General features: G+C 40.7%; 1 protein-coding gene across 3 annotated transcripts in view; it reads left to right on the top strand.

The window, feature by feature from the left end:
• oxnad1 (oxidoreductase NAD-binding domain containing 1) overlaps nucleotides 1-15768 on the top strand; it is a 51282-nt gene extending 35514 nt beyond the window's left edge. For all 3 annotated transcript variants that reach the window (XM_059972356.1, XM_059972354.1, XM_059972357.1), the window contains one exon: nucleotides 14501-15768. In XM_059972356.1, the coding sequence (XP_059828339.1) occupies nucleotides 14501-14652 (152 nt within the window). In that variant the 3' untranslated portion in view covers nucleotides 14653-15768. The remainder of the gene's footprint in view (nucleotides 1-14500) is intronic.
• The last annotated feature ends 6329 nt before the right edge of the window (nucleotides 15769-22097 follow it).

Here is a 22097-nt window from a genome sequence, read left to right as displayed (position 1 = left end):
CGTGACGACAGCATGCAAAAAGTTTAAAAAGACTGCCCTATCCAGCGGGCAGTGTTCGGAATGGGCAGCGGAGTGAGAGGCAGCAGAGTGGTAGGGCTTCGGCTCAATGGGCCTAGATGGTAACGGGACAAGGTCAGGTAGGATTACCTGTGTTAATTGCAGAAAGGAGGAAGTATATGTGCGAGGCCAGTTTTAAGTGCTTGGTGTTAGTTGTCTCAGAGTCTCCCAGCCTCCTAGATGGCCATATCTGCACCATATCTGTGTGTCAAGCTACAGCTCCTAAGGGACTGAGTTTGGGAACTAGAGATGCAGCTCAGTGACCTTTGCCTGGTCAGGGAGAGCAAGGAGGTGATAGAAAGGAGTTATAGGTTGGTGGTCACGCCAGGGCCACGGAAACAGACAGGTGGCTCACAGTCAGGAAGGGGAAGAGTCAGGTACTAGAGAGTACCCCTGTGGCTGTACCCCTTGACAATAAGTACTCCTGTTTGAGTACTGTTGGGGGGGGTCAGCCTACCTGGGGGAAGTTGCTCTGGCACAGAGTCTGGCCCTGTGGCTCTGAAGGGTAGGGAAGGGAAGAGGAATGCAGTAGTGATAGGGGACTCTATAGTTAAGGGGTCAGGCAGGTGATTCTGTGGACACAGGAAAGAAACTCTGATGGTAGTTTGCCTCCCAGGTGCCAGGGTCTGGGATGTTTCAGATAGTGTCCAAGATATCCTGCGGTGGGAGGGAGAACAGCCAGAGGTCGTGGTACATATTGGTACCAATGACATAGGTAGGGAAAGGGAAGAGGTTCTGAAAAAAGACTACAGAGAGTTAGGAAGGAAGTTGAGAAGCAGGACCTCAAAGGTAGTAATCTCGGGATTACTGCCTGTGCCACGCAACAGTGAGAATAGGAATAGGATGAGGTGGAGGATAAATGCATGCTAAGGGATTGGAGCAGGGGGCAGGGATTCAGATTTCTGGATCATTGGAACCTCTTTTGGGGCAGATGTGACCTGTACTAAAAAAGACGGGTTGCACTTGAATCCCAGGGGGACCAATATCCTGGCGGGGAAGTTTGCTAATGCTGCTGGGGAGAGTTTAAACTAGAATTGTTGAGGGGTGGGAACTGAACTGAAGAGACTGGTGAAGAGGAGGTTTTCTCACAAATAGAAAAAGCTTGTAGACAGTGCAAGAGGGAGGATAGGCAGGTGATAGAGAAGGGACGTGCTCAGACCGAAGGGGTGTTGTGAGCAAAGCCGATGAGCTTAGAGTGTGGATCAGTACTAGAGATATGATGTGGTGGCCTTTACAGAGACTTGGATGGTTCAGGGTAGATACCATGGAAGGATTGTCTATGGAGTCTCTGTGGATGGAGGTTAGGAACAGGAAGGGGTCAGTAACTTTACTGGGTGTTTTTCATCGGCCGCCCAATAGTAACAGAGATTGAGGAGCAGATAGGGAAACAGAACCTGGAAAGGTGTAGTAAGAGTTGTCTTGATGGGAGATTTTAATTTCCCAAATATTGTTTGGCATCTCCCTAGAGCAAGGGGTTTACATGGAGTGGAGTTTGTTAGGTGTGTTCAGGAAGGTTTCTTGACACAGTATGTAGATAAGCTTACAAGAGGAGAGGTTGTACTTGCGAAATGTACCTAGTTGGGTGTCAGATCTCTCAGTGGGAGAGCATTTTGGAGATAGTGATCATAATTGTGTCTCCTTTACAATAACATTGGAGAGTGATAGGAACAGACAAGTTAGAAAAGCATTTAATTGGAGAAAGGGGAATTATGAGGCTATCAGGCAGGAAATTGGAGTCTTAAGTTGGAAACAAATGTTCTCAGGGAAAAGTACAGAAGAAATGTGGCAAATATTCAGGGGATATTTGTGTGGAGTTCTGTATAGGTACATTCCAATGAGACAGGGAAGTTATGGTAGGGTACAGGAACCGTGGTGTTTAAACGCTGTAATAAATCTAGTTGAAAAGAACAGCTTATAAAAGGTTCAGAGAGCTAGGTAGTATTAGAGATCTACAAGATTATAAGGCTAATAGAAAAGAGCTTAAGAAGGAAATTAGGGGAGCCAGAAGGGGCCATGAGAAGGCCTTGGTGGGCAGGATAAAGGAAAACCCCAAGGCATTCTGCAAATATGTGAAGAGTAAGAGGACCTATCAAGAGTGACAGTGAGAAAGTGTGTATGGAACCGAAGGAAATAGCAGAGGTACTTAATGAATACTTCAGTATTCACTATGATAAAGGACCTTGGTGATTGTAGTGATGACTTTCAGCAGACTGAAAAGCTTGAGCATGTGGATATTAAGAAAGAGGATGTGCTGGAGCTTTTGGAAAGCATTAAGTTGGATAAGTCGCCGGGACTGGATGAGATGTACCCCGACTACTGTGGGAGGCGAGGGAGGAGATTGCTGAACCTCTGGTGATCATCTTTGTATCCTCAATGGGGACGGGAGAGGTTCTGGAGAATTGGAGGGCTGTGAATGTTGTTCCTTTATTCAAGAAAGGGAGTAGAGATAGCCAAGGAAATTGTAGACCAGTGAGTCTTACCTCAGTGGTTGGTAAGTTGATGGAGAAGATCCTGAGAGGCAGGATTTATGAACATTTGGAGAAGTATAATATGATTAGGACTAGTCAGCATGGCTTTGTCAAGGGCAGGTCGTGCCTTACAAGCCTGATTGAATTTTTTGAGGTTGTGACTAAGCACATTGATGAAGGTGAACAATAGATGTAGTGTGTATGGATTTCAGCAAGGCATTTGTTAAGTTACCCCATGCAAGGCTTATTGAGAAAGTAAAGAAGAGGCATGGGATCCAAGGAGACATTGCTTTGTGGATCCAGAACTGGCTTTCCCACAGAAGGCAGAGTGATTGTAGATGGATCATATTCTGCATGGAGGTCAGTCACTAGTGGGGTGCCTCAGGCATCTGTTCTGGGACCCTTACTCTTCGTGATTTTTATAAATGACCTGGATGAGGAAGTGGAGGGATGGGTTAGTAAGTTTGCTGATGACACAAAGGTTGGGGGTGTTGTGGATAGTGTGGAGGGTGTCAGAGGTTACAGCGGGACATTGATAGGATGCAAAACTGGGCTGAGAAGTGGCGGATGGAGTTCAACCCAGATAAATGTGAAGTGGTTCATTTTGGTAGGTCAAATATGATGGCAGAATATAGTATAAATGGTAAGACTCTTGGCAGTGTGGAGGATCAGAGGGATCTTGGGGTCGGAGTCCATAGAACATTCAAAGCAGCTGTGTAAGTTGACTCTGTGGTTAAGAAGGTGTACGGTGTATTGGCCGTCATCAATCATGGATTTGAATTTGGGAGCTGAGAAGTAATGTTGCAGCTATATAGGACTCTGGTCAGATCCCACTTGGAGTACTGTGCTCAGTTCTGGTCGCCTCACTACAGGAAGGACGTGAAAGCCATAGAAAGGGTGTAGAGGAGATTTACAATGATGTTGCCTGGATTGGGGAGCAGGCCTTATGAGAATAGGTTGAGTGAACTCGACCTTTTCTCCTTGGAGTGACGGAGGATAAGAGGTGACCTGATAGAAGTGTATAAGATGATGAAAGGCATCGATCGTGTGGATAGTCAGAGGCTTCTTCCCAGGGTTGAAATGGTTGCCACAAGAGGACACAGGTCAAAGGTGCTGGGGAGTGGGTACAGAGGAGATGTCAGGGGTAAATTGTTTTTTTACTCAGAGCGGTGAGTGTGTAGAATGGGCTGCCGGCAACGGTGGTGGAGGAGGATACGATAGGGATTTTTAAGAAGCTTTTAGGTAGGTACATGGAGCTCAGTAAAATAGAGGGCTATAGGTAAGCCTAGTCATTTCTAAGATAGGGACATGTTTGGCACAACTTTGTGGGCTGAAGGGCCTGCATTGTGCTTTAGGTTTTCTATGTTTCTGTGTCTGTGTACAAATATACCATACAATTCCCCAAAAGCAAATGTGTAGTAATTAACAGGCTGATGCAATATTGGCCAGAGCTCAAGAAAATTGAAATTCAAATCCTTAGCGACCACATGAAGGAACTGCAATTGCAGCTTGATGACCTTCAGCTTACATGGGAGAAAGAGGAGGTGATAGATGGGAGCTACAGGGAAGTAATGGCCCCTAAGTTGTAGGGAATGGGTTCCTAAGTGAAAGGAGAGGAAAATGGAAAAAGCAGTTAGTGCTGAGTACCCCTGTGGCTGTTCCCCTCAATAAGTGTTTCACTTTAGATACTGTTTGGGGTGGAGGGCTTACCAGAAGGAAGCCATAGGTGAAAGAAGATCATAGTTGAGAGCTTAACGTCCAAGGGTACACATTGTATCGAAAGAACAGGCAGGTAGGCAGAGGGAGTGGGAGTGGCTTTATAGGTTTAAAACAAATGAAATCAAATCCTTAGAGCTGACAAAGGATCAGAAATTGTGGAATCCTTGTGGGTAGAGCTAAGACACTGCAAGGATAAACTGACCCTAATGGGAGTTGTATGCAGGTCTCTGAACAGTAGCCAGGATGTGAGAGATAAAGCAGGCACGTTAAAAAGTTCAATGTTCCAATAATCATGGGGGATTTCAATATACAATTAGATTTGGAAAATCAGGTTGGTGCTGGATCCCAAGATGGGGAATTATAGAATACCCATGAGATGACTTTTTAGAGCAGCTTGTGGTTAAGCCCATTAGGGGAACGGCAATTCTGGACTGAGGTTTGAGAAGAAGCTAAAATTGGATATATCAGTATTAGAGTGGAGTGAAGAGTTATATGGGAGAGGAGCTGGCTAAATTTGATTGGAAGGGGATACTAGCAGGGATGGTGGCAAAACAGCAATGGCTGGTGTTTCTGGGAGAAATTCAGAAGACACAGGAAAGATACATCCAATTGATTAAGTATTCTATAGGGGCGGGGAGAGGGGGATGAGCCAACCTGGCTGACAAGGGAAGTCAAAAGGTTTCATAAAAGCAAAAGAGGGCATATAATATAGGAAAAATCAGTGGGAAGGTAGAGGATTCCAGTAAAGGGAGAAAAAATTAAGCATGAAGGAAAATTGGCCAGTAATATAAAGAGAATACACAGTATTTTTCAGATCTAGAAAGAGTTACAAAGAGTGGATATTAATCCACTGGAAAATGATGCTGGAGTAATGGTGAATAAATAAATGGCAGACTATCTTTAGTATATTGCATCTGTCTTCACTGTGGAAGGCAGTAGTAGAATGCCAGAAATGTGAGTGTCGGGGCAGAAGTGAGTTATTACTAAGGAGAGATGCTTGGGAAGCTGGAAGTTCTGAAGCTAGATTAGTCACTGGGCCAGATAAACTACACCCCAGAGTCCTGAAAGAGGGAGCTGAAGAGATTGTGGAGGTAATGGTAATGAATTTTCAAGAATCATTACATTCTAGAATAGTTCTTGAGGACTAGAAAATTGCAAATATCTCTTCCCTCTTTGAGAAGGGAGGAAGACAGAAGAAAGGAAATTATAGGTCGGTTAGCCTGACCAGTGGTTGGGAAGATTTTGGAGTCTATTATTAAGGATGACATTTCAGGGTACTTGGATGCACTTGATAAAATAGCCCAAAGTCTCCATGGTTTTCTAAAGTGGAAATCTAGCCTGACAAAACAGTTGGAATTTTTGGAGGAAATAACAGGCAGAATAGATGAGGGAGAGTCTGCTGATGTTTATTTGGATTTGCCTTTGACAAGGTGCTGCTTAATAAAATAAGAGCCCATGGTATTATGGGAAAGCACTAGAATAGGTAGAAGATTAAGATTGAGTTGCAGGAATCAAAGACCGGGAATAAAGGCCACATTTTCTGGTTGCCTGTCCGTGACTAGTGATGTTCTGTGAGGATCGGTGTCGGGACCACTTCTTTTCACGTTGTATGTCAATGATTTGGATGAAGGAATTGCTGACTTTGTGGAATGTTTGCAAACAATACAAAGATAGATTGAAGGGCAAATAGTGTTGGGGAAGCAGAAGGACATAGAGTAGGGAATGGGCAAAGAAGTGGCTGATGGAATATAATGTAAGAAAGTGCATGGTCGTGCACTTTGGCAGAAGGAATAAAAGTGTGTGCTCTTTTGCAAATGGAGAGGGGGAGTTTCAAAAATCAGAGGGACTTGGGAGTCCTCAACCAGGATTTCCTAAAGATCAACTTGCAGGTTGAGTTGATGGTAAGAAGGGAAATGTAATGTTTACATTCATTTTGAGAGGACCAGAATACAAAAATAAGGATGTAATACTTTAAGGTATTGGCCAGACTGCACTTGGAGTACTATGAGCAGTTTTGGACCCCTTATTTAAGAAAGGATGTGCTGGCATTGGAGAGATTCCAAAGGAAGTTCATGATAATGATCCCATGAATGAAAGGATTAACAAAATGAGGAGTGTTTTATCGCTCTGGGCCTAGACTTGCTGAAGTTTAGAAGAATGAAGGGGGATCACATTAAAATCTATTGAATATTGAAAGGCCTAGATAGAGTGGATATGAAGAGGATGTTTCTTGTAAAATTCTAAGTAAATTTATTGTCAAAGTACATGTACATCACCATATTCAGCCTTGAGATTCATTTTTACAGGCATTCTAAGTAAATAAATTGAATAATAAACTTTATAGAATCAATGAAAGACTGGACTGACTTGAACGTTCAACCAGTGTGCAAAAAGCAACAAATTTTACAAACAGAAAAAAAGAACGAAATAATAATAAATGAGTAATAAATATCAACAGCATGAGAGAAATTTGCAAGTGAGTCCACTGGTTGTGGGACCATTTCAATGAGGGGGCAAGTGAAATTGAGTGAAGTTATCTCCTTTGGTTCAACAGCCTAGTGGTTGAGGGTAGGAACTGTTCCTGAACCTGGTGGTGTAAGTTTGAGGCTCTTGTACCACTTTCCTATTGGCAGCAGCGAGAAGAGCATGTCCTAAGTGGTGGCCTCCCTGATAATGAATACTGCTTTCCTACGAAAATGGTTCATTTAGATGTGCTCAGTGGTGGAGAGTGCTTTACCTGTGATGTACTGGGACATATCCACTCTCTTTTATTGGGTTTTCTGTTCAAGGGCATTGGTGTTTCCATAGCAGGCTGTGACGCAGCCTGACAATATATTCTACTGCACATCTATAGAAGTTTGACAAAGTTTTAGGTATTATGCCAAATCTCAACAAACTCCTAAGAAAGTAGAGGTGCTGCTATGTTTTCTTTCTAATTGCACTTGCATGCTGGGCCCAGGACTGGTCCTCTGAAATGGGGGAGTCTAGCACCAGAGGGCACACTCAGAATTTAGAATGAATGAGGTGGAAATTATTTTGCTAAAGGGAGGTGAATCTGTGGCATCTTTTGCTACATATATATTGTGCAGGCCAGTTTGTTGGATTTATTTAAGACATAAGTTGATATGTTCCTGATTAACCAGGGTTTCAAAAGTTATGGGAAGAAGGCAGAGAATGGGGTTGAGAGGGGTAATAAATCAGCCATGATGGAATGGTGGAACAGACTCAAGTGGCCTAATTCTGCTCCAGGGTTTTATGGTTACACTATCAAGCACAAAGAGCTTTGTGAATGAAGCAACTGAGTGTGGGATTGGATGTAGGGTGGGGAAGATGGATCTTGCAACCCACAAAAATCACATCCATTAGCCAAGAGGCATTAGTAGACATTTAGGGGTGACCTTTGTGTAATGAACTTATTTTTGATAACATTGAGCTGTGGGTGTAAAATAGATTGTTTCCAGCGACTAGTTTTCTGTTATTAAACTAGATTAGAGATGTTGGGGTGATTTCCCCCCCCCCCCATGGACAAATAAGATTGAGAGAATATTTCATAAGGTCATTCAAAGTCATAACTGGATTAAATGGAGGGGGGAATTAGAATTGAGAGGAAAAATTATGCAAATTTAGTGATAGTAATTAGGAAATGTAGGAGAATAATTTGTGCATTGTAAATAGTTGTGACCTGGAATGTGATGCCTGAAAGTGGAATGGATGCTGATTCAATTTTGAATTTCAAAATGGAATTGAATTGATGTTTGCAAGTAAGAAATAAAAATCAGGCCAATGAGAGAGGAAATGAACTGGATTGCTAAAAAAGAGATAAAGATAATTATGTGAAACATTGATCATTCCACCTTTTTTTTTAAAGCTGCTCCTAATTTTCTGGAATGCCCCCAAAATCTAGAGACAATTTGACATCCTATCACTATTTCAGTTTAATGTATGTATAGCAGTATATTGTTTTGTCTTCTAAGTATATTCAGTGTATGGTAGGTGGGGGAGGGTGAGATATTAAACATTAAGATTAGCTCTATTTGTCATGTATACATCACAGCATACAGAGAAATGCATCAATGACCAATGCATCCTGAGGATGTGCTGGGGGCACCATGTTTCTGGTGCCAACATAGCATACCCACAATTTACTAACCCTAACCCATACATCTTTGGCATGTGTAAGGAAACTGGAGTACCTGGAAGAAACCCATACATTCGCAAGGGAGAATATACAAAACCCTTATAGACAGCAGTCTGAATTGAACTCTAACCACTGATTGTTAGCACTGTTAAGTGTTACTCTAGCCACTATGCTACAGTGCTGCCCATTATTCCAGTCCCTTTGAAATATCCACTTCTATCAGAATCTTGATAATTTATTCAGAAATGGAGTTTGTAGCAGCCAATTCTAACAAATCAATTGCCACTGTTGGATTGTTAGCCCTGTATGACGCACCCTCCAGTTAGTTTTGTAATGATGTTCCAGAAGTCAAAGAACTGTATTAAATCCTTTGTTAGTAACTAGCAAAATGTACAATCTTGAAGCAAGGAAAACTAAGTGTAACTAAGCGGTCAACAAAAGATGTGACGTCCCTCAATCTCCATCTTCCTACTGCCCAGAACAAAGCACGAATATGTAACTTATTTCCTTCACTTTTACCATGCCCCACTTGCGTGACTGATGACCATAGTAAACGTGCAGCTCAGAATACAATGCAGATATAGAAATACCTGGTTCCTACATTCCAGCCCCCTAATTATTATACCATAATAATTACAACTACATACTACAATAACACAGCAGACAATGAAATCTTAACATTCACACAAACGTCCTCTTTCTGGTAAGTGATCTATCCTGGATCGTGATATTCTCTTGACAAACCTAGTTGTTGTTCTTGACTGTATTCGGGGAAATCTGTCTTGAATTGTTGCCAAAGCTCATCCAAGTGCAATATTTAAATTCTGTTAACCGTCAGCTTTGGCCGAGCATGGTTGCTTCTACCATCGTCGTCTCCTTTCACTGGTCCATTAACAGTCCATCATTAATACTGCAAATCAGTTGCAATAGCTCCCATTCTTTAGGCATGTGCACCCCTATCACCAGCTCAATTTCTGGCAAACAAATATGCTTCTGGTGAGACCATTCCTGAAGATCTCTCTGAGGAATGTTCCCTTTGTAGACAAGCATATGTTCCTGCGTATAGATGTTGGGTAGTTCAGATTATCTAAGCCAACCGCTTATAATCCTGAAACAACATAGCTACTCACAACCTTCTCTTGATCCATGGTATGTAAAAGAATGTGTTTCTTTTCCTGTCAGGTTGAACTTGTTCATAAGGCTCGCTGTTGAGAACACTGCTGTAGGTACTTGATCTAGGAAAGCACAAGTAACCATTTTCCTGTTAATATTCATAGACTTCATCTGAATTATAGGAAGTTTGCAATCATGATCACCAGCAAACCTCCCCCCGGTTAAGCTGTTAGATACCAGGGCATTACTCATGCTGCATTTGATTCTTTCATGGCTTTATTTCAGATCTGCACCCTTTTCTTCAGAGTGAATATGAAGTGTACTGGGATACTTGCCACACTGCATGCCTTGCATGAAAAACACTTCCTGTACACAAACAACCAAAGCATTTTCTTTCAGAAAGGCAATCTTATCCTTGTGACCCCTTTTCTCTAGCTGAGAGCATGAATTGAAAATATGGTCACCCTGGCAGAACAGCCAGACTTTCATTAGTTCCAGACTCAGTTTTAGCATTACTTTTCACAGTAGCAAAGCTGCTTCCTTTAGCCTTAGAACAAATTTGTGACTTAGTTTTGTTCACACCTTTGCTTTCTGCTGATGTAGTATCCTGTATATTTCCATACATCGGGTGTGTAGAAAGCCTCACTTATTTTTCAATAAACTCGACAAGGTCGATGAAAGTAGCTTTACAGTTGTGATTATCTGGTAACTCGAAGGCAAAACATTTCCGTTCATCCCTGAGCATATAAGGCAACTTTACAACAATTGATTACATTAATAGGCCTGTCCAGCTCTTGCATATTAACTAAACATCTTTCATTCCAATAGCCTATAGTCTTGGAGAACTTTTCACTCTTACTTAATGTGCATCCAAGAAAGAGCCATTTCCATATAGGTTGATACAATTATGTGCTAATGTTCCTGTAGTAAAGCTTTGGCCTTTAGATATCCTTCCTCCGGGTTTACTTGCTGGTAACTTTTGACAAGTTCTCAAAGGTAACATCAGGTGAACTGTTGGAGAAGAGAGTCAGTCATCATAATCATCAGGCTTGCCTTCAGTACTATTCTTGAAAGTCCTTATAAATGAATGATATTGTAATGGATCACCATTGAAGATTTGAATCTCTATTTTAAGCAGAGATGCAATGAGTTGTTATTGCATCACTAAGCTTGCTATTTTCTTTTGCATCCTTGTGGCCTTCAGAGCACTATTGAGACTTATCATCTGAAACACAAGTGTATCTGTACTGGAAATCAATGTCATCAGAAGTACCTTGTGCTATTGGATATGGCATTGATTCAGAGAGCCTCTTTGCAGGCTGAGAGTAAACATCATGAACTACCCTTTGGGGTTCAAACTCATGGCTCCTAAACATTTGTGAAACAGGTCTATGGTGAGAGTTCCTGTCCAGCTGGAGCACATTTAGCAGCCACAGCACTTGAAACCCTTAGCACCTAAACTTGGCCATCTGTGCTGCAATTTCTTCCTGCAACTTAAACTGCTCCTTTCCTTTCCATAGCTGTTCTTCCAGCTGCTCCTCATGCTTTTCCAAAGCATGTTTGTCTTTCAATAACTGTAGCTGTGCAAATAATGCAGTTAAATTGACCTCTTGTTTTAATACATGCAGAGGAGGCATCAGATGCACGGGATGCTCTGCAAGCAATAGAACCTGCTGCACACACATTAGATGCACTGTCTTCAGGGTGAAGTCATCCTGAAAATGTTCAGTTTTTTACATGGTTACAACATGCTCTGTGGCTTTATAAATATTTTCATTTCCTCCAGCAATTTGATCTTCAATATTGCATGTTTGTTTCAGCCATTCTTCAGATTCTGCTGTGACTGTATTAATAAGCATATCAATATTTGCAGTTTATCTTGCTCTGAGATGGGCATTAAAGACAACAGCAAGTTGTGTTGCTTAGCAACATCTTCACGACGATTTTTTAAATTACTCAAATGAGACTGCACTCGCAAAACATCTTGTTCTTCTGGTACCAGGAAACTTCTAATTAATGGCATTAAATAATTAATCTTAACAACTTTATAGTAGTCATTATCAATTTGAGTTGTCAAAGCTTTCCCAGTAGGTTTAATTGACTTTGAAATCACTATGTCCAGCTTGACTCGTGTTGTTTTTGAAGTGCACAAACCAGACAAAACAATGACATTCACTTCAATAGTTCCATTTAAAATCAGAGAAATGTATGCAATATACATCCTGAAATTCTTGTTCTTTGCAGACATCCATGAAAACAGAAGTGCCCCAAAGAATGAATGAGAGTAAAAATGTAAGAAACCCCGAGCCTCCCTACTCCCCCTCCCACACACAAGCAACAGCAATGTAATGACCTCCCACCTCCACCCACTTCCCCAAAAAAGCATCAGCACTCTCCACCCACCAAGCAAGCAATAGCAAAGCCCCCAAGAAAAATCATGATCTGCAGTACAACACAAATTGACAATTCGACATACCAGAGGCTCTCTGTCTTCCCAATAAACGGACAGAGAGGTGTCCCCTTTCACAGTGAGAGGGGAGAGGTGATAATAACAATTTGCTAATTTGCAATGATAAAGTCTTCACATTGCTTTTTTCCAAGTTCTCCAACTTGATAATCAGCAACAAACTCTGAGAGTGAGAGATTCACTCACTGAGTACATAGCTTCCGACAGTTAATCTGCTGCATCCAGTGTTCTGTTTTCTCCTGTGACACTAGTTGGTGGCATTAGCATAGTATCAGCCCACCCACAGGGCCATAAAGCCTCAGAACCCCAAAGGTGCACTCGTCTTCTAGACCACATCCTTGAGATTTTGAAAAGTGACTGGTCATGAGCCCCAAGGAGGGGGTTCCACCACCACAAAGAACCGCAGTCTGAGTGTAACGCCAGGTCAGGATCTTTATCTGAACCCCATCCACTCTGAAAAGGAAAAATAGAAAACATCAACGGTAGAAATAATTTGTTTCCGCACCGAGCTCGGAGTTGTTGTTAAGTGCCATCATAGCTCTGCCCCAGTACCTCTTATTGTCAGATGTTCAATATTTTTACAGAACCGAGCAGCAAATCCCACAGTACAACTTACAGTCAATGATGACCACTCCAAACTGTGTTCTAAACCCAAACACACAGCATGAATCAACAAAAGATCATTACTTGCCTTGAAACAGCACACACAAAATGCTAGTGGAACACAGCAGGCCAGGCAGCATCTATAGGGAGAAGCGCTGTTGACGTTTCAGGCTGAGACGCTTCGTCAGTCTTGACAATGCTTTTTTCTCCCTGTAAATACTGCCTGGCCTGCTGTGTTCCACCAGCATTTTGTGTGTGTTGTTTGAATTTCCAGTATCTGCAGATTTCCTTGTGTTTACTTGCCTTGACCTGCTTTTGGCTGTAGTGCTTCTAATGTCACAGACACATCCAAATTCTGATGTTTGCTTGCTATAACTATTGAAATCTTTTGTTGACAGAATGTAGCAGCCAATTCTAACAAATCAATTGCCACTGCTGGCAACCCCACAGATGGTTATCCTTGGATGATGCCCTCTCCAGTCACTCTAGTAATGATGTTCCAAAAATCAGATGAGCAACTAGCAAAACATACAGTCTTGAAGCAGTGAAACTTAAATGATAACTAAATGGTCAACAGAAGATGTGACAAGATCCCCATTACCCAAAACAAAGCATAAATATAAACTCGCTCCCTTCACTTTTACCATGCCCCTACACACATGACTAACTACCATAATATACACACAGCACAGAATACAGTGCAGATGGAGAACAGATGCATGGCTCCTACAGAGTTCATGCAGTTTGGTGGAGAAGTCAGGAGGTTGCTCTGGAATAGGGTTATAAAAGCCAGGTGGTTAATGTGAAGGGAGAAGAGGGTTTTTTTTGGTAGTTATTGGCTTGGTGGAAATGCATTTCTGGCTTTAAACCTGTCTGTATTTTAAGCATATAATTGACATGTACATTTTGCTGTATTTTTGAGGGCAGACTCCAGTGCTAGAAGCTTTTGCCTTGTTTAAGAACTGTTGGATGATGCAAGGAATCTCTTGGCAGTTTTTGAAAAGAGCTTGGAATGTTCCTAATTTACTGGCCAATAGTTTTTTTTTCAAGCTCCAAAATAACAATTATTTTTTATCCCATCATTGTGTTTAGAACCAATATTTGTGTACAGATTGTTACATTTGAGTATTGTGAGTTGTTCTGGGCCCCTTAACTAAGAAAAGATGTGCTGGCTTTGGAGAGGGTCCAGATGAGGTTCACAAAATGGGAATGAAAGGGTTAACATGTGAGCTTGATGGCTCTGAGCCTGTACTCACTGGAGTTTAGAAGAATGGGAATGGAGATTTCATTGAAGCTTATTGAATATTGAAAGGCCTAAATGGAGTCGATGTGAAGAGGATATTTCCTATAGTGGGAACATTCTATAGTGGGTATAGAATCAGAGCCCAAAGCCTCAGAATAGATAGATACCCATTTAGAACAGATGAGGAGGAATTTCTTTAGCTAGAGGGTAATGAATCTGTGGAATTAATTACTACAAACAGCCAAGGAGGCCAAGTCATTGAATATATTTAAAGTGGAGGTTGATAGGTTTTTGGTCAGCAAGGCTATCAAAGATTATAGGCAAAAGGCAGGAGAGTTTGAGGGGAATAATAAATTCTCTTTTGGAATGGTAGAGCAGAGTGGAGAGGCTGAATGGCCTAATTCTGGTCCTAGGTCTTATGATCTTATGCCATTGCCATGTTTAAAGAGTACATTTATTTTAAAGTATTTAATTGTATTTATTGTACTTTAAGAAAATCCAAATTTGTAAATCTTGCTGTGGAAATAATATTATACTGATATTTTTCTTTTAATTTATAACTATTGTTCACACTACTCATGATGTGTTGATGACCACAGCTAAAATTAGTTCTTGTGTAGTGCTTTGGTATATAGAAAATCTGATTGAGAATGCAGTTGTTCTGTAATTTGATATGTTCATTTTTATTTCAGTTGGAAGAATATCTGAAGATACCCTGGCACATGTGTCAAAAGATAATCTCTGCTATATTTGTGGTCCACCTCCAATGATAGAGTCTGTTTCTCAACAGCTAGAAAAGCTTGGTGTTCCTAAAGAGAGTATAATTTTCGAGAAGTGGTGGTAGTGAGAGTCTAAAGGCAATTAATCTCATTCTGGTAATCCAGCAGCATTTTATTACTTTGGTATGCACATTATTCTCAGGTGACTTGTGCTTGGGTTTAATTCCCAGTTTAAAAATACTGCACAATGCAGAAATTTAAGTTTGAGGTGTTATTCCAATAGCGAATGTATCCAAATATGTCATGTAATCAACTGCCATTGCATTGTTTCTATGAAAATTCTGAAATTGTACAGTTTTTGTACTTTTTGGCACAAACTATGGAAAAATAATAACTTTTATAATAGCTTTAATTAAACTGCCCCCACTATCTTCATGTCAGGCTAAATCAATTTTCTGGACCTGTCTATAATACCATATTCAAGGAACTCCATCTCAGTCAACTCCCAAATGCAATACAACCATAGAAGTACAAGTTTGCTTGCAGAGCATTATATGATGTCAATCAGGTTGCATATGAATAATTCTAGCAAGTGTTGCATTTGGAATCTTTTTTAATACTAAAATACAAATGTACTAAAAATTACAACACAAAAGGAAGGCATTTGTCCCATCATATCCGAACCCTGTAGGAAAATAACTACCAAAGTTATTTCCATCTTTCAATAAAATAATAGATAATTGAAACTAGCCATGGAACCAATATTTTCATAACTTTCCTTAAGTTCAATATCAGTAGTTCACTCATTCTTATTGTACAGTATAAGGTTTTATTCTGAGTGTGAATTAAATATCTGAAATATTATTGGTTTTTAATAAAATACAAAGGGCATCTATGTCTCATCATATTGCACCACTATAAGTAACTGTGCCTGTAATTCATGCTTATGAAACTTCCTTTTATTATGGGCACAGGTATAGATACCTTGTATAATATATTTAGGTGTATACTTTTGCAATAATTATATTTTCTGTTCAGTATTTAAGTAATTTATCATGAACTTACAGATCCATTTCTATATGGTATGTCATTGAATGTTATTTCCCTTTGTAATTGTTTTATAGAATAAAATACTGACATGTCTTGTGATCATATAGAATTGTGATGTCATAAGGGGGTATCTCTTTGGCAAAAAGAAAATTGAATGCCTGTGTCTGCTATAATAAATTACTTAGATTGTTTTCTCCTGTGTATCTTTTTTTTAAATTGCATTGCTCATTCATTTCACTCTATGTATAAGACTTTTAACAACAAACAAAACCACATGATATTCTTTCCTGGGATAAATAAATAAAAAGATTCTCAAAGATCTTCAGTTCTTTATACCTGAAGTTTACATCAGTTAAATAATATCTATTATTAGTCACTTTTAAATTCTTGGCACATATTTTGCACAACTTTACATGTGATGAAATGTCATTTGCAAATGTGAGAAGGAAAATTTGTGTGTGGTGTAACACATAAAATGCTGCAGGAACTCAGCAGGTCAGGCAGCATCTGAGGAAAGGGAAAAGAAGCCAGAATCAAAAGGTTGGGGGTGGGGGGTCTGGAATGAAGTGAGAGGCTGGGAGGTGATAGGTGGAAAAGGTTAAAAGGCTGCAGAAGAACAAATCTGATAGGGAAGGAGAGTGGTCCAAGGGAGAAAGGAGAGGAGGGCACAAGGAGGTGATGCTAGTTTGTTGAGAAGGAAAGAGGAGTGCCAGAGTGGGGAATGGGAAAAGTTACTGGAAGTTGGAGAAATCAGTATTTATGCTACGGTTGCTCACCATGATTCTGCAAGAGATTGTGATTTAAAAAATAAGCATTGTTTTTTAAACTTCACACAATGGCCAATGAGTTCACGGAAGTGCGCAGTGACTGAGCAGTCCTGTTTGCAATCTCAGCCCAGAATAGCTGTTTTTTGTGTATGGGGGTTGAGGTTTTTAGAAACACAGAAGCATAGAAAACCTACAGCACAATACAGGCCCTTCGGCCCTCAAAGTTGTGCCAAACATGTCCTTACCTTTAGAAATTACCTAGGGATATCCATAGCCCTCTATTTTTCTGAGCTCCATGTACCCGTCCAGGAGTCTCTTAAAAGACCCTATCGTATCCGCCCCTACCACCGTCGCTGGCAGCCCGTTCCACACACTCGCCACTCTTACCCCTGACATCTTTGAACGACTTCTGTGGTTTTCTTTGTTTCATGACCATCTGGAGGAGACGGATCTCAGAGTATTCTGCATGCCTACTTTGATAATAAATTGACTTTGAACCTTTGAAGGGTGAAGGTGAAAAGTTTAAGTGGAACATGAGGGGAAATTTGGTCACTCAGAGGGATGTGAGAGGATGGGATGAGCTGCTAGCGCAAGTGGTGTATGCAAGCTCATTTTCAATGTTTAAGAGAAGTTTGAATAGGTACATGGATGGAAGCTGAATGAAGGGCTATGGTGGAAGTTGATGGGTGTAGGCAGTTTAAATGTCTCAGCATGGACTAGAAGGGCCAGAGGGCCTGTTTCTGTGATATGCATTTCTATGAATCTATGACTCTATCTCAACTGCATATGTCAGGATGTTCTTCATTGACTTCAGCTCAGCATTCAATACCATCATCTCCTCAAAACTAATCAATAAGCTTCAAGTCCTAGGCATCAAATCTCCTTGTGTAGTTGGATCCTTGATTCGCTCACTTGCAGGCCCCAGGCAGTTCAGATTGGCAACAACATCTCCTCCACAATCTCCCTCAGCAAAGGTGCACAACAGGGCTGCGTGCTTAGCCCCCAGCTCTACTCACTTTATGCTTATGACTGTGAGGCTAAGTACAGATCCCTATTTAAGTTTGCTGAGAATACCACTGTTGGCTGAACCAAAAGCATATAGGAGGGAGATTGAAAATCTGTTTGAGTGGTCCCACGACAACCTCTCACTCAATATTGGCTAGACCAAAGGGATGATTTTTGACTTCGGGAGGAGGGAACAGGAAGATCATGAGCCAGTATTCATCAGATGCGGGGAGGGTCAGCAACATTAATAACACCTTGACATTATTATTTCAGAATATCTGTCCTGGACCCAGCACTTAAGTACTGTTACAAAGATAGCATAGCAGAGCCTCTACCTCCTTAGAAGTTTGGGAAGGTTCGGCATACCATCTAAAACTTTCGCTAACTTCTATAGATGTGTGGTGGAAAGTATATTATCTGGTTGCATCACAACCAGCTATCGAGCATCATGCCCTTGAACAGAAAGTTCTACACTAAGTAATGGATACGGCCCAGTCCATCACGGGTAAAGCCCTGATCTACACAAAGATGTACATCTACACAGTGCTGTTGCAGAAAAGCAACATCCATCGTCTAAGATCCCCACCTTCCAGGCCATGCTCTCTTCTCGCTGCTACCATCAGGAAGAAGGTACAGAGGACTCACACCACTAGGCTCAGGAACAGTTATTACCCCTGAATCATTCAGGCTCTTGAACCAGAGGGGATAACTTCATTCAGCTTCACTTGCCCCAACACTGAACTATTTCCACAACCTATGGACTCACTTTCAAGGACACTTCATCTCATGTTCTCGATATTTATGGCTTATTTATTTATTTGTTTGTTTGGTTTTTTTTCCTATTGTGTATATGCACAGTTTGATGGTTTGTTTCACATTGTTTAACCGTCCAGTTGGGTGTGGTCTTCCTATAGTGTTTTTTTGTACTGCCTTCAAGAAAACGAATCTCAGGGTTACATATGTACTTTGATAATAAATTTACTTTGAACTTTGAACTCATCACATATAGTTATTTCGTGTTGACATGGTCAAGATCCTTGTTTTCCATTTTTGATTAATTAATGGCAAGCAGAAAGAACACTCAGATAATTGCCTTCACAGTACAGAATTGATCACTAAGGGTCTATAAAATACCTGAGCAGTGAACTATCACTGGTCTTTCAAGTCAAAACCTGCCTCAAACACTGCATGAAAACCAGGCTCCTGTAATTGTGCGGCAAGTATACACTTGCAAGATCAGTAATGAATCACTAAATTTTCATCCAAGATGGGCATTTTTTTTACATAAAATTATTATTTCCAAACACAAAAGATTCTGTAGATGCTGGAAATCCAACACACAAAGTGCTGGAGAAACTTAACAGGTCAGGCAGCAACAATGGAGAGAAATAAACAATAAACATTTCAGACCGAAACCCTTCATCGGGTCTTTATTTCTGAAAGTTTGAGAAGGACGTTCAGAAATAAGTGTCTAAATGCATGAAGGCATGTGCTTTCTGAGTGGGATTTTGTGTGATTTTATGGAGCCAGATTTATGTGGATGAAAGGCCCAACTGCAAAGGGTTTCAATGCAGAGGCAGGGAGGCATCATGGGTAATGGTTGGCCTGGAAATTTGTGCATGTATCCGAAAAATAAGCGTTGCATAGTTGAAAGTAATATGAACCAGTTTTGTGGTCATATTTGGAAGCAGTGGCATTACTAATTAATAACATTACACTGGTTTGGAGGATCACCACAACATTGTTAACTGCATTGTCACCCAGCGAAGAATTAGATTTTACTAACCTAAGTTAATTGAATATTACTTAATGACTAACGCCTATAAACCTGAATTCACAGATTGTTGTTTACTACTCTGCACATACAGTTCCAGATTACTCTGTCCTCAATTCACACTGAAAACTAACTCTTCCTTGCAACCAAACAACTTTCGATACCCAGCTACCTACATATACAGTGTTCTTAGAAGCTATGGAAGTACAAAAGGAATCTCCCAGCCTCTGGATTATTATAGTCTGCTTTGGCTGAAATGTGCTGCACCCTTCTGTTAACTGATGACCGCTGATCTAAGGAGGCCATTGACACAGTTTACTCCACCAAAGCAGACTTAATCTACTTTTTTACTATCTTTCCTTTCAGTTAGTCCTGACAAAGGGTCTTGGCCTGAAACAACAACTGTGCTTCTTCCTATAGATGCTGCCTGGCCAGCTGCGTTCTACCAGCATGTTGTGTTGCTTAATCTACTTTTACTTCAGTTACAGGAACATCTGCATTGCAGGTGTTTGTAGACAGGGTTCCTTGAGTGTACCTCTGAGGCTTTCTTTTCAGAATCACTGAAGAGCCACAATGAAATATGGAGTTATCTTCCATGGCTGGAAGAGCTCTGAGATTTTGTTTTGTACATGTACTGTACATTTAAGGTTTGACCGATGAACTCACAGCTGTTGGACCTTTTCTTTAAAAAGGATGGCATCAAACTAGTGAGCATGACTATCCTGGGCCAGACTTCAGCTGAAGTGCTTTGTGCAGCTCTGGTCAGCACCAGTTAAGTTCAAAGTAAACTTATATCAAAGCACACATAAATTATCATATATTTGAAATTAATTTTCTTGCAGGTATTTATAAGGAATAAAGAAATACAATAGAATTTTACAAAAAAACTAAACGTAAACAGATAAAGGCTGACAACCAACGTGACAAAAGGCAAAGTGTGCAAATAAAAATAATACTGAGAACGCAAGTAAAAATGTGAAAACGCTTGAGAAGATGCTGAGGAGATTTAACAGGATCCTTCCTAGGAAGGAGTGGCTTGGTCTGTTCTCCCTGGATCGGAGAAGGTTAAGATAGGACATAATTGAGGTACATAAAATGATAAGGCATGTAAAGAGTAGACTGCAGCAAACGTTTTGCCTTCTCAGTGGTGAATAGAACTACAGGACATGGAATTGGAGTAAGGGTAAGGAATCTGAAGGGGATCTTTCTCACTCAGAGAGTAGTGAGAACCTGGAACACACAACCTCAGAGAGCGGTGGGAACTCCATCAGCGTTTAAGAAGTGTCAAGATGAGCACTTGATTCACCTAGGCATTGAAGGCTATGGCTCAAGTGCTGAAAGTTGAGGTTAGTATGGATTCGTCCCCATTAGTTAGCAAGGGCATGGTGGGCTGAATGGCCACTTTCTAGTATGTTTCTCTGACTCTGTGTTACTGTTTGCAACCAGTCCTAATGCTTTTGGAATTTCTAAAAGCTTTATAAAACAATATTAAGGACCTTTATAAGGATGTTTCAGCTCCAAAAAATGTGCAAATAGATTTATGGACTGTGACTGTGATGTTTTTGAGGTTGAAGTAGACAGCTTAGTGAAGTTTGCATATCAAGTTCAAATTTAGATCATATAAAGACTAGAGATTTTCACAGTGATTAAGAAAATGGGGTATTTGATTTTTTTTAACAAAAGGGAACATTGATTTACAACACAGACAAAATGCAGGAGAAACTCAGCAGGTCAGGGAGCATCTATGGAAGTGAATAAACAGTCAATGTTTCGGGCCGAGACCCTGCTTCAAGACTGGAAAGGAAGGGGGAATTCAGCAGGATAAAAAGATGGTGGTGGGGGGGAGGAAGTAGGACTAGCTGGAAGGTGATTGGTGAAGCCAGGTGGGTTGGAAAGATAAAGGACAGGAGAAGAAGGACTCTGGTAGGAGAGGAGAGTGGACCACATGAGAAAGGGAAGGAGGAGGGGACTCAGGGGGAGGTGATAAGCAGGTGAGAAGAAGTAAGAGGCCAGAAAGGTAAATAAAAGAAGGAGGGAGGGAGAGGAAAATTTCTGTTTACCAGAAAGAAAAATCGATACTCATGCCATCAGGTTGCAGGTAACTCAGAGAGAATATAAGGTGTTGTTCCTCCAACCTGAGGGTGGCCTCACCTTGGCACAAGAGGAATGGGAATTGGAATTAAAATGTTTGGCCAATAGGAAGTTCTGCTTTTGGCGGATGGAGCAGAGGTGCTTAACAAAATGGCCTCCCAATTTACGACAGGTCTCACCAATTTAGAGGAGACCACGCTGGGAGCACCAGACACAATAGACAACCCCAGCAGATTTGCAGGTGAAATGTTGCCTCACCTGGATGGACTGTTTAGGGCCCTGAATGGAGGTGAGGGAGGTGGGCTGGCGCAGCACTTAAGTGGCTTGCAGGGAAAAGTGTCTGGAGAGATGAATGGACTAGTCAAGCAGACTGGAAAGCCAGAGGTAATGAAAGAGTCCAGGAGAGTTAATTTAAATGCCATAATTATGCATGTGGCACTGAGATTCTTTTCTGCATTACATCTGTATGGGATAAATGTAAATGGGAAAGAGCCAAGGATTTATCTATCTGAAATTCGATAGGTAATATACAAAGTATGGAAATACAGGCTACTACAAATAATTCTCTAGCTATAAGTGAAAATGGAAACTGGATTGGGGTGAAATTGGATTGGTAGTCCCAGCAAAAGAAAGACAATAATATCAGTACAAACTCAGCTGCATGGATCTTTCTCAACCTTTTCATTCTAGTTATTTACATGATCTTTTAATTACATCAAATGAGATGAATGATAACAATTAAACTTATTGTTATTCAAAATGCTGATTTTGTCTTTCTGGTCTTTTTCTCACTTTTATAATTGTGCTGAAATGCTTGTATATCTTTATTTTTCAGGTGTACGTGAATTATTAAGCTGTCTTTTTTTACAATTGTTGACAGACA

Source organism: Hypanus sabinus, chromosome 6, assembly GCF_030144855.1.
Source record: "Hypanus sabinus isolate sHypSab1 chromosome 6, sHypSab1.hap1, whole genome shotgun sequence".
Lineage (NCBI taxonomy): Eukaryota > Metazoa > Chordata > Chondrichthyes > Myliobatiformes > Dasyatidae > Hypanus > Hypanus sabinus.
Note: the sequence above shows the minus strand (reverse complement) of the source record. Positions and strands in the feature narration are given on the sequence as shown.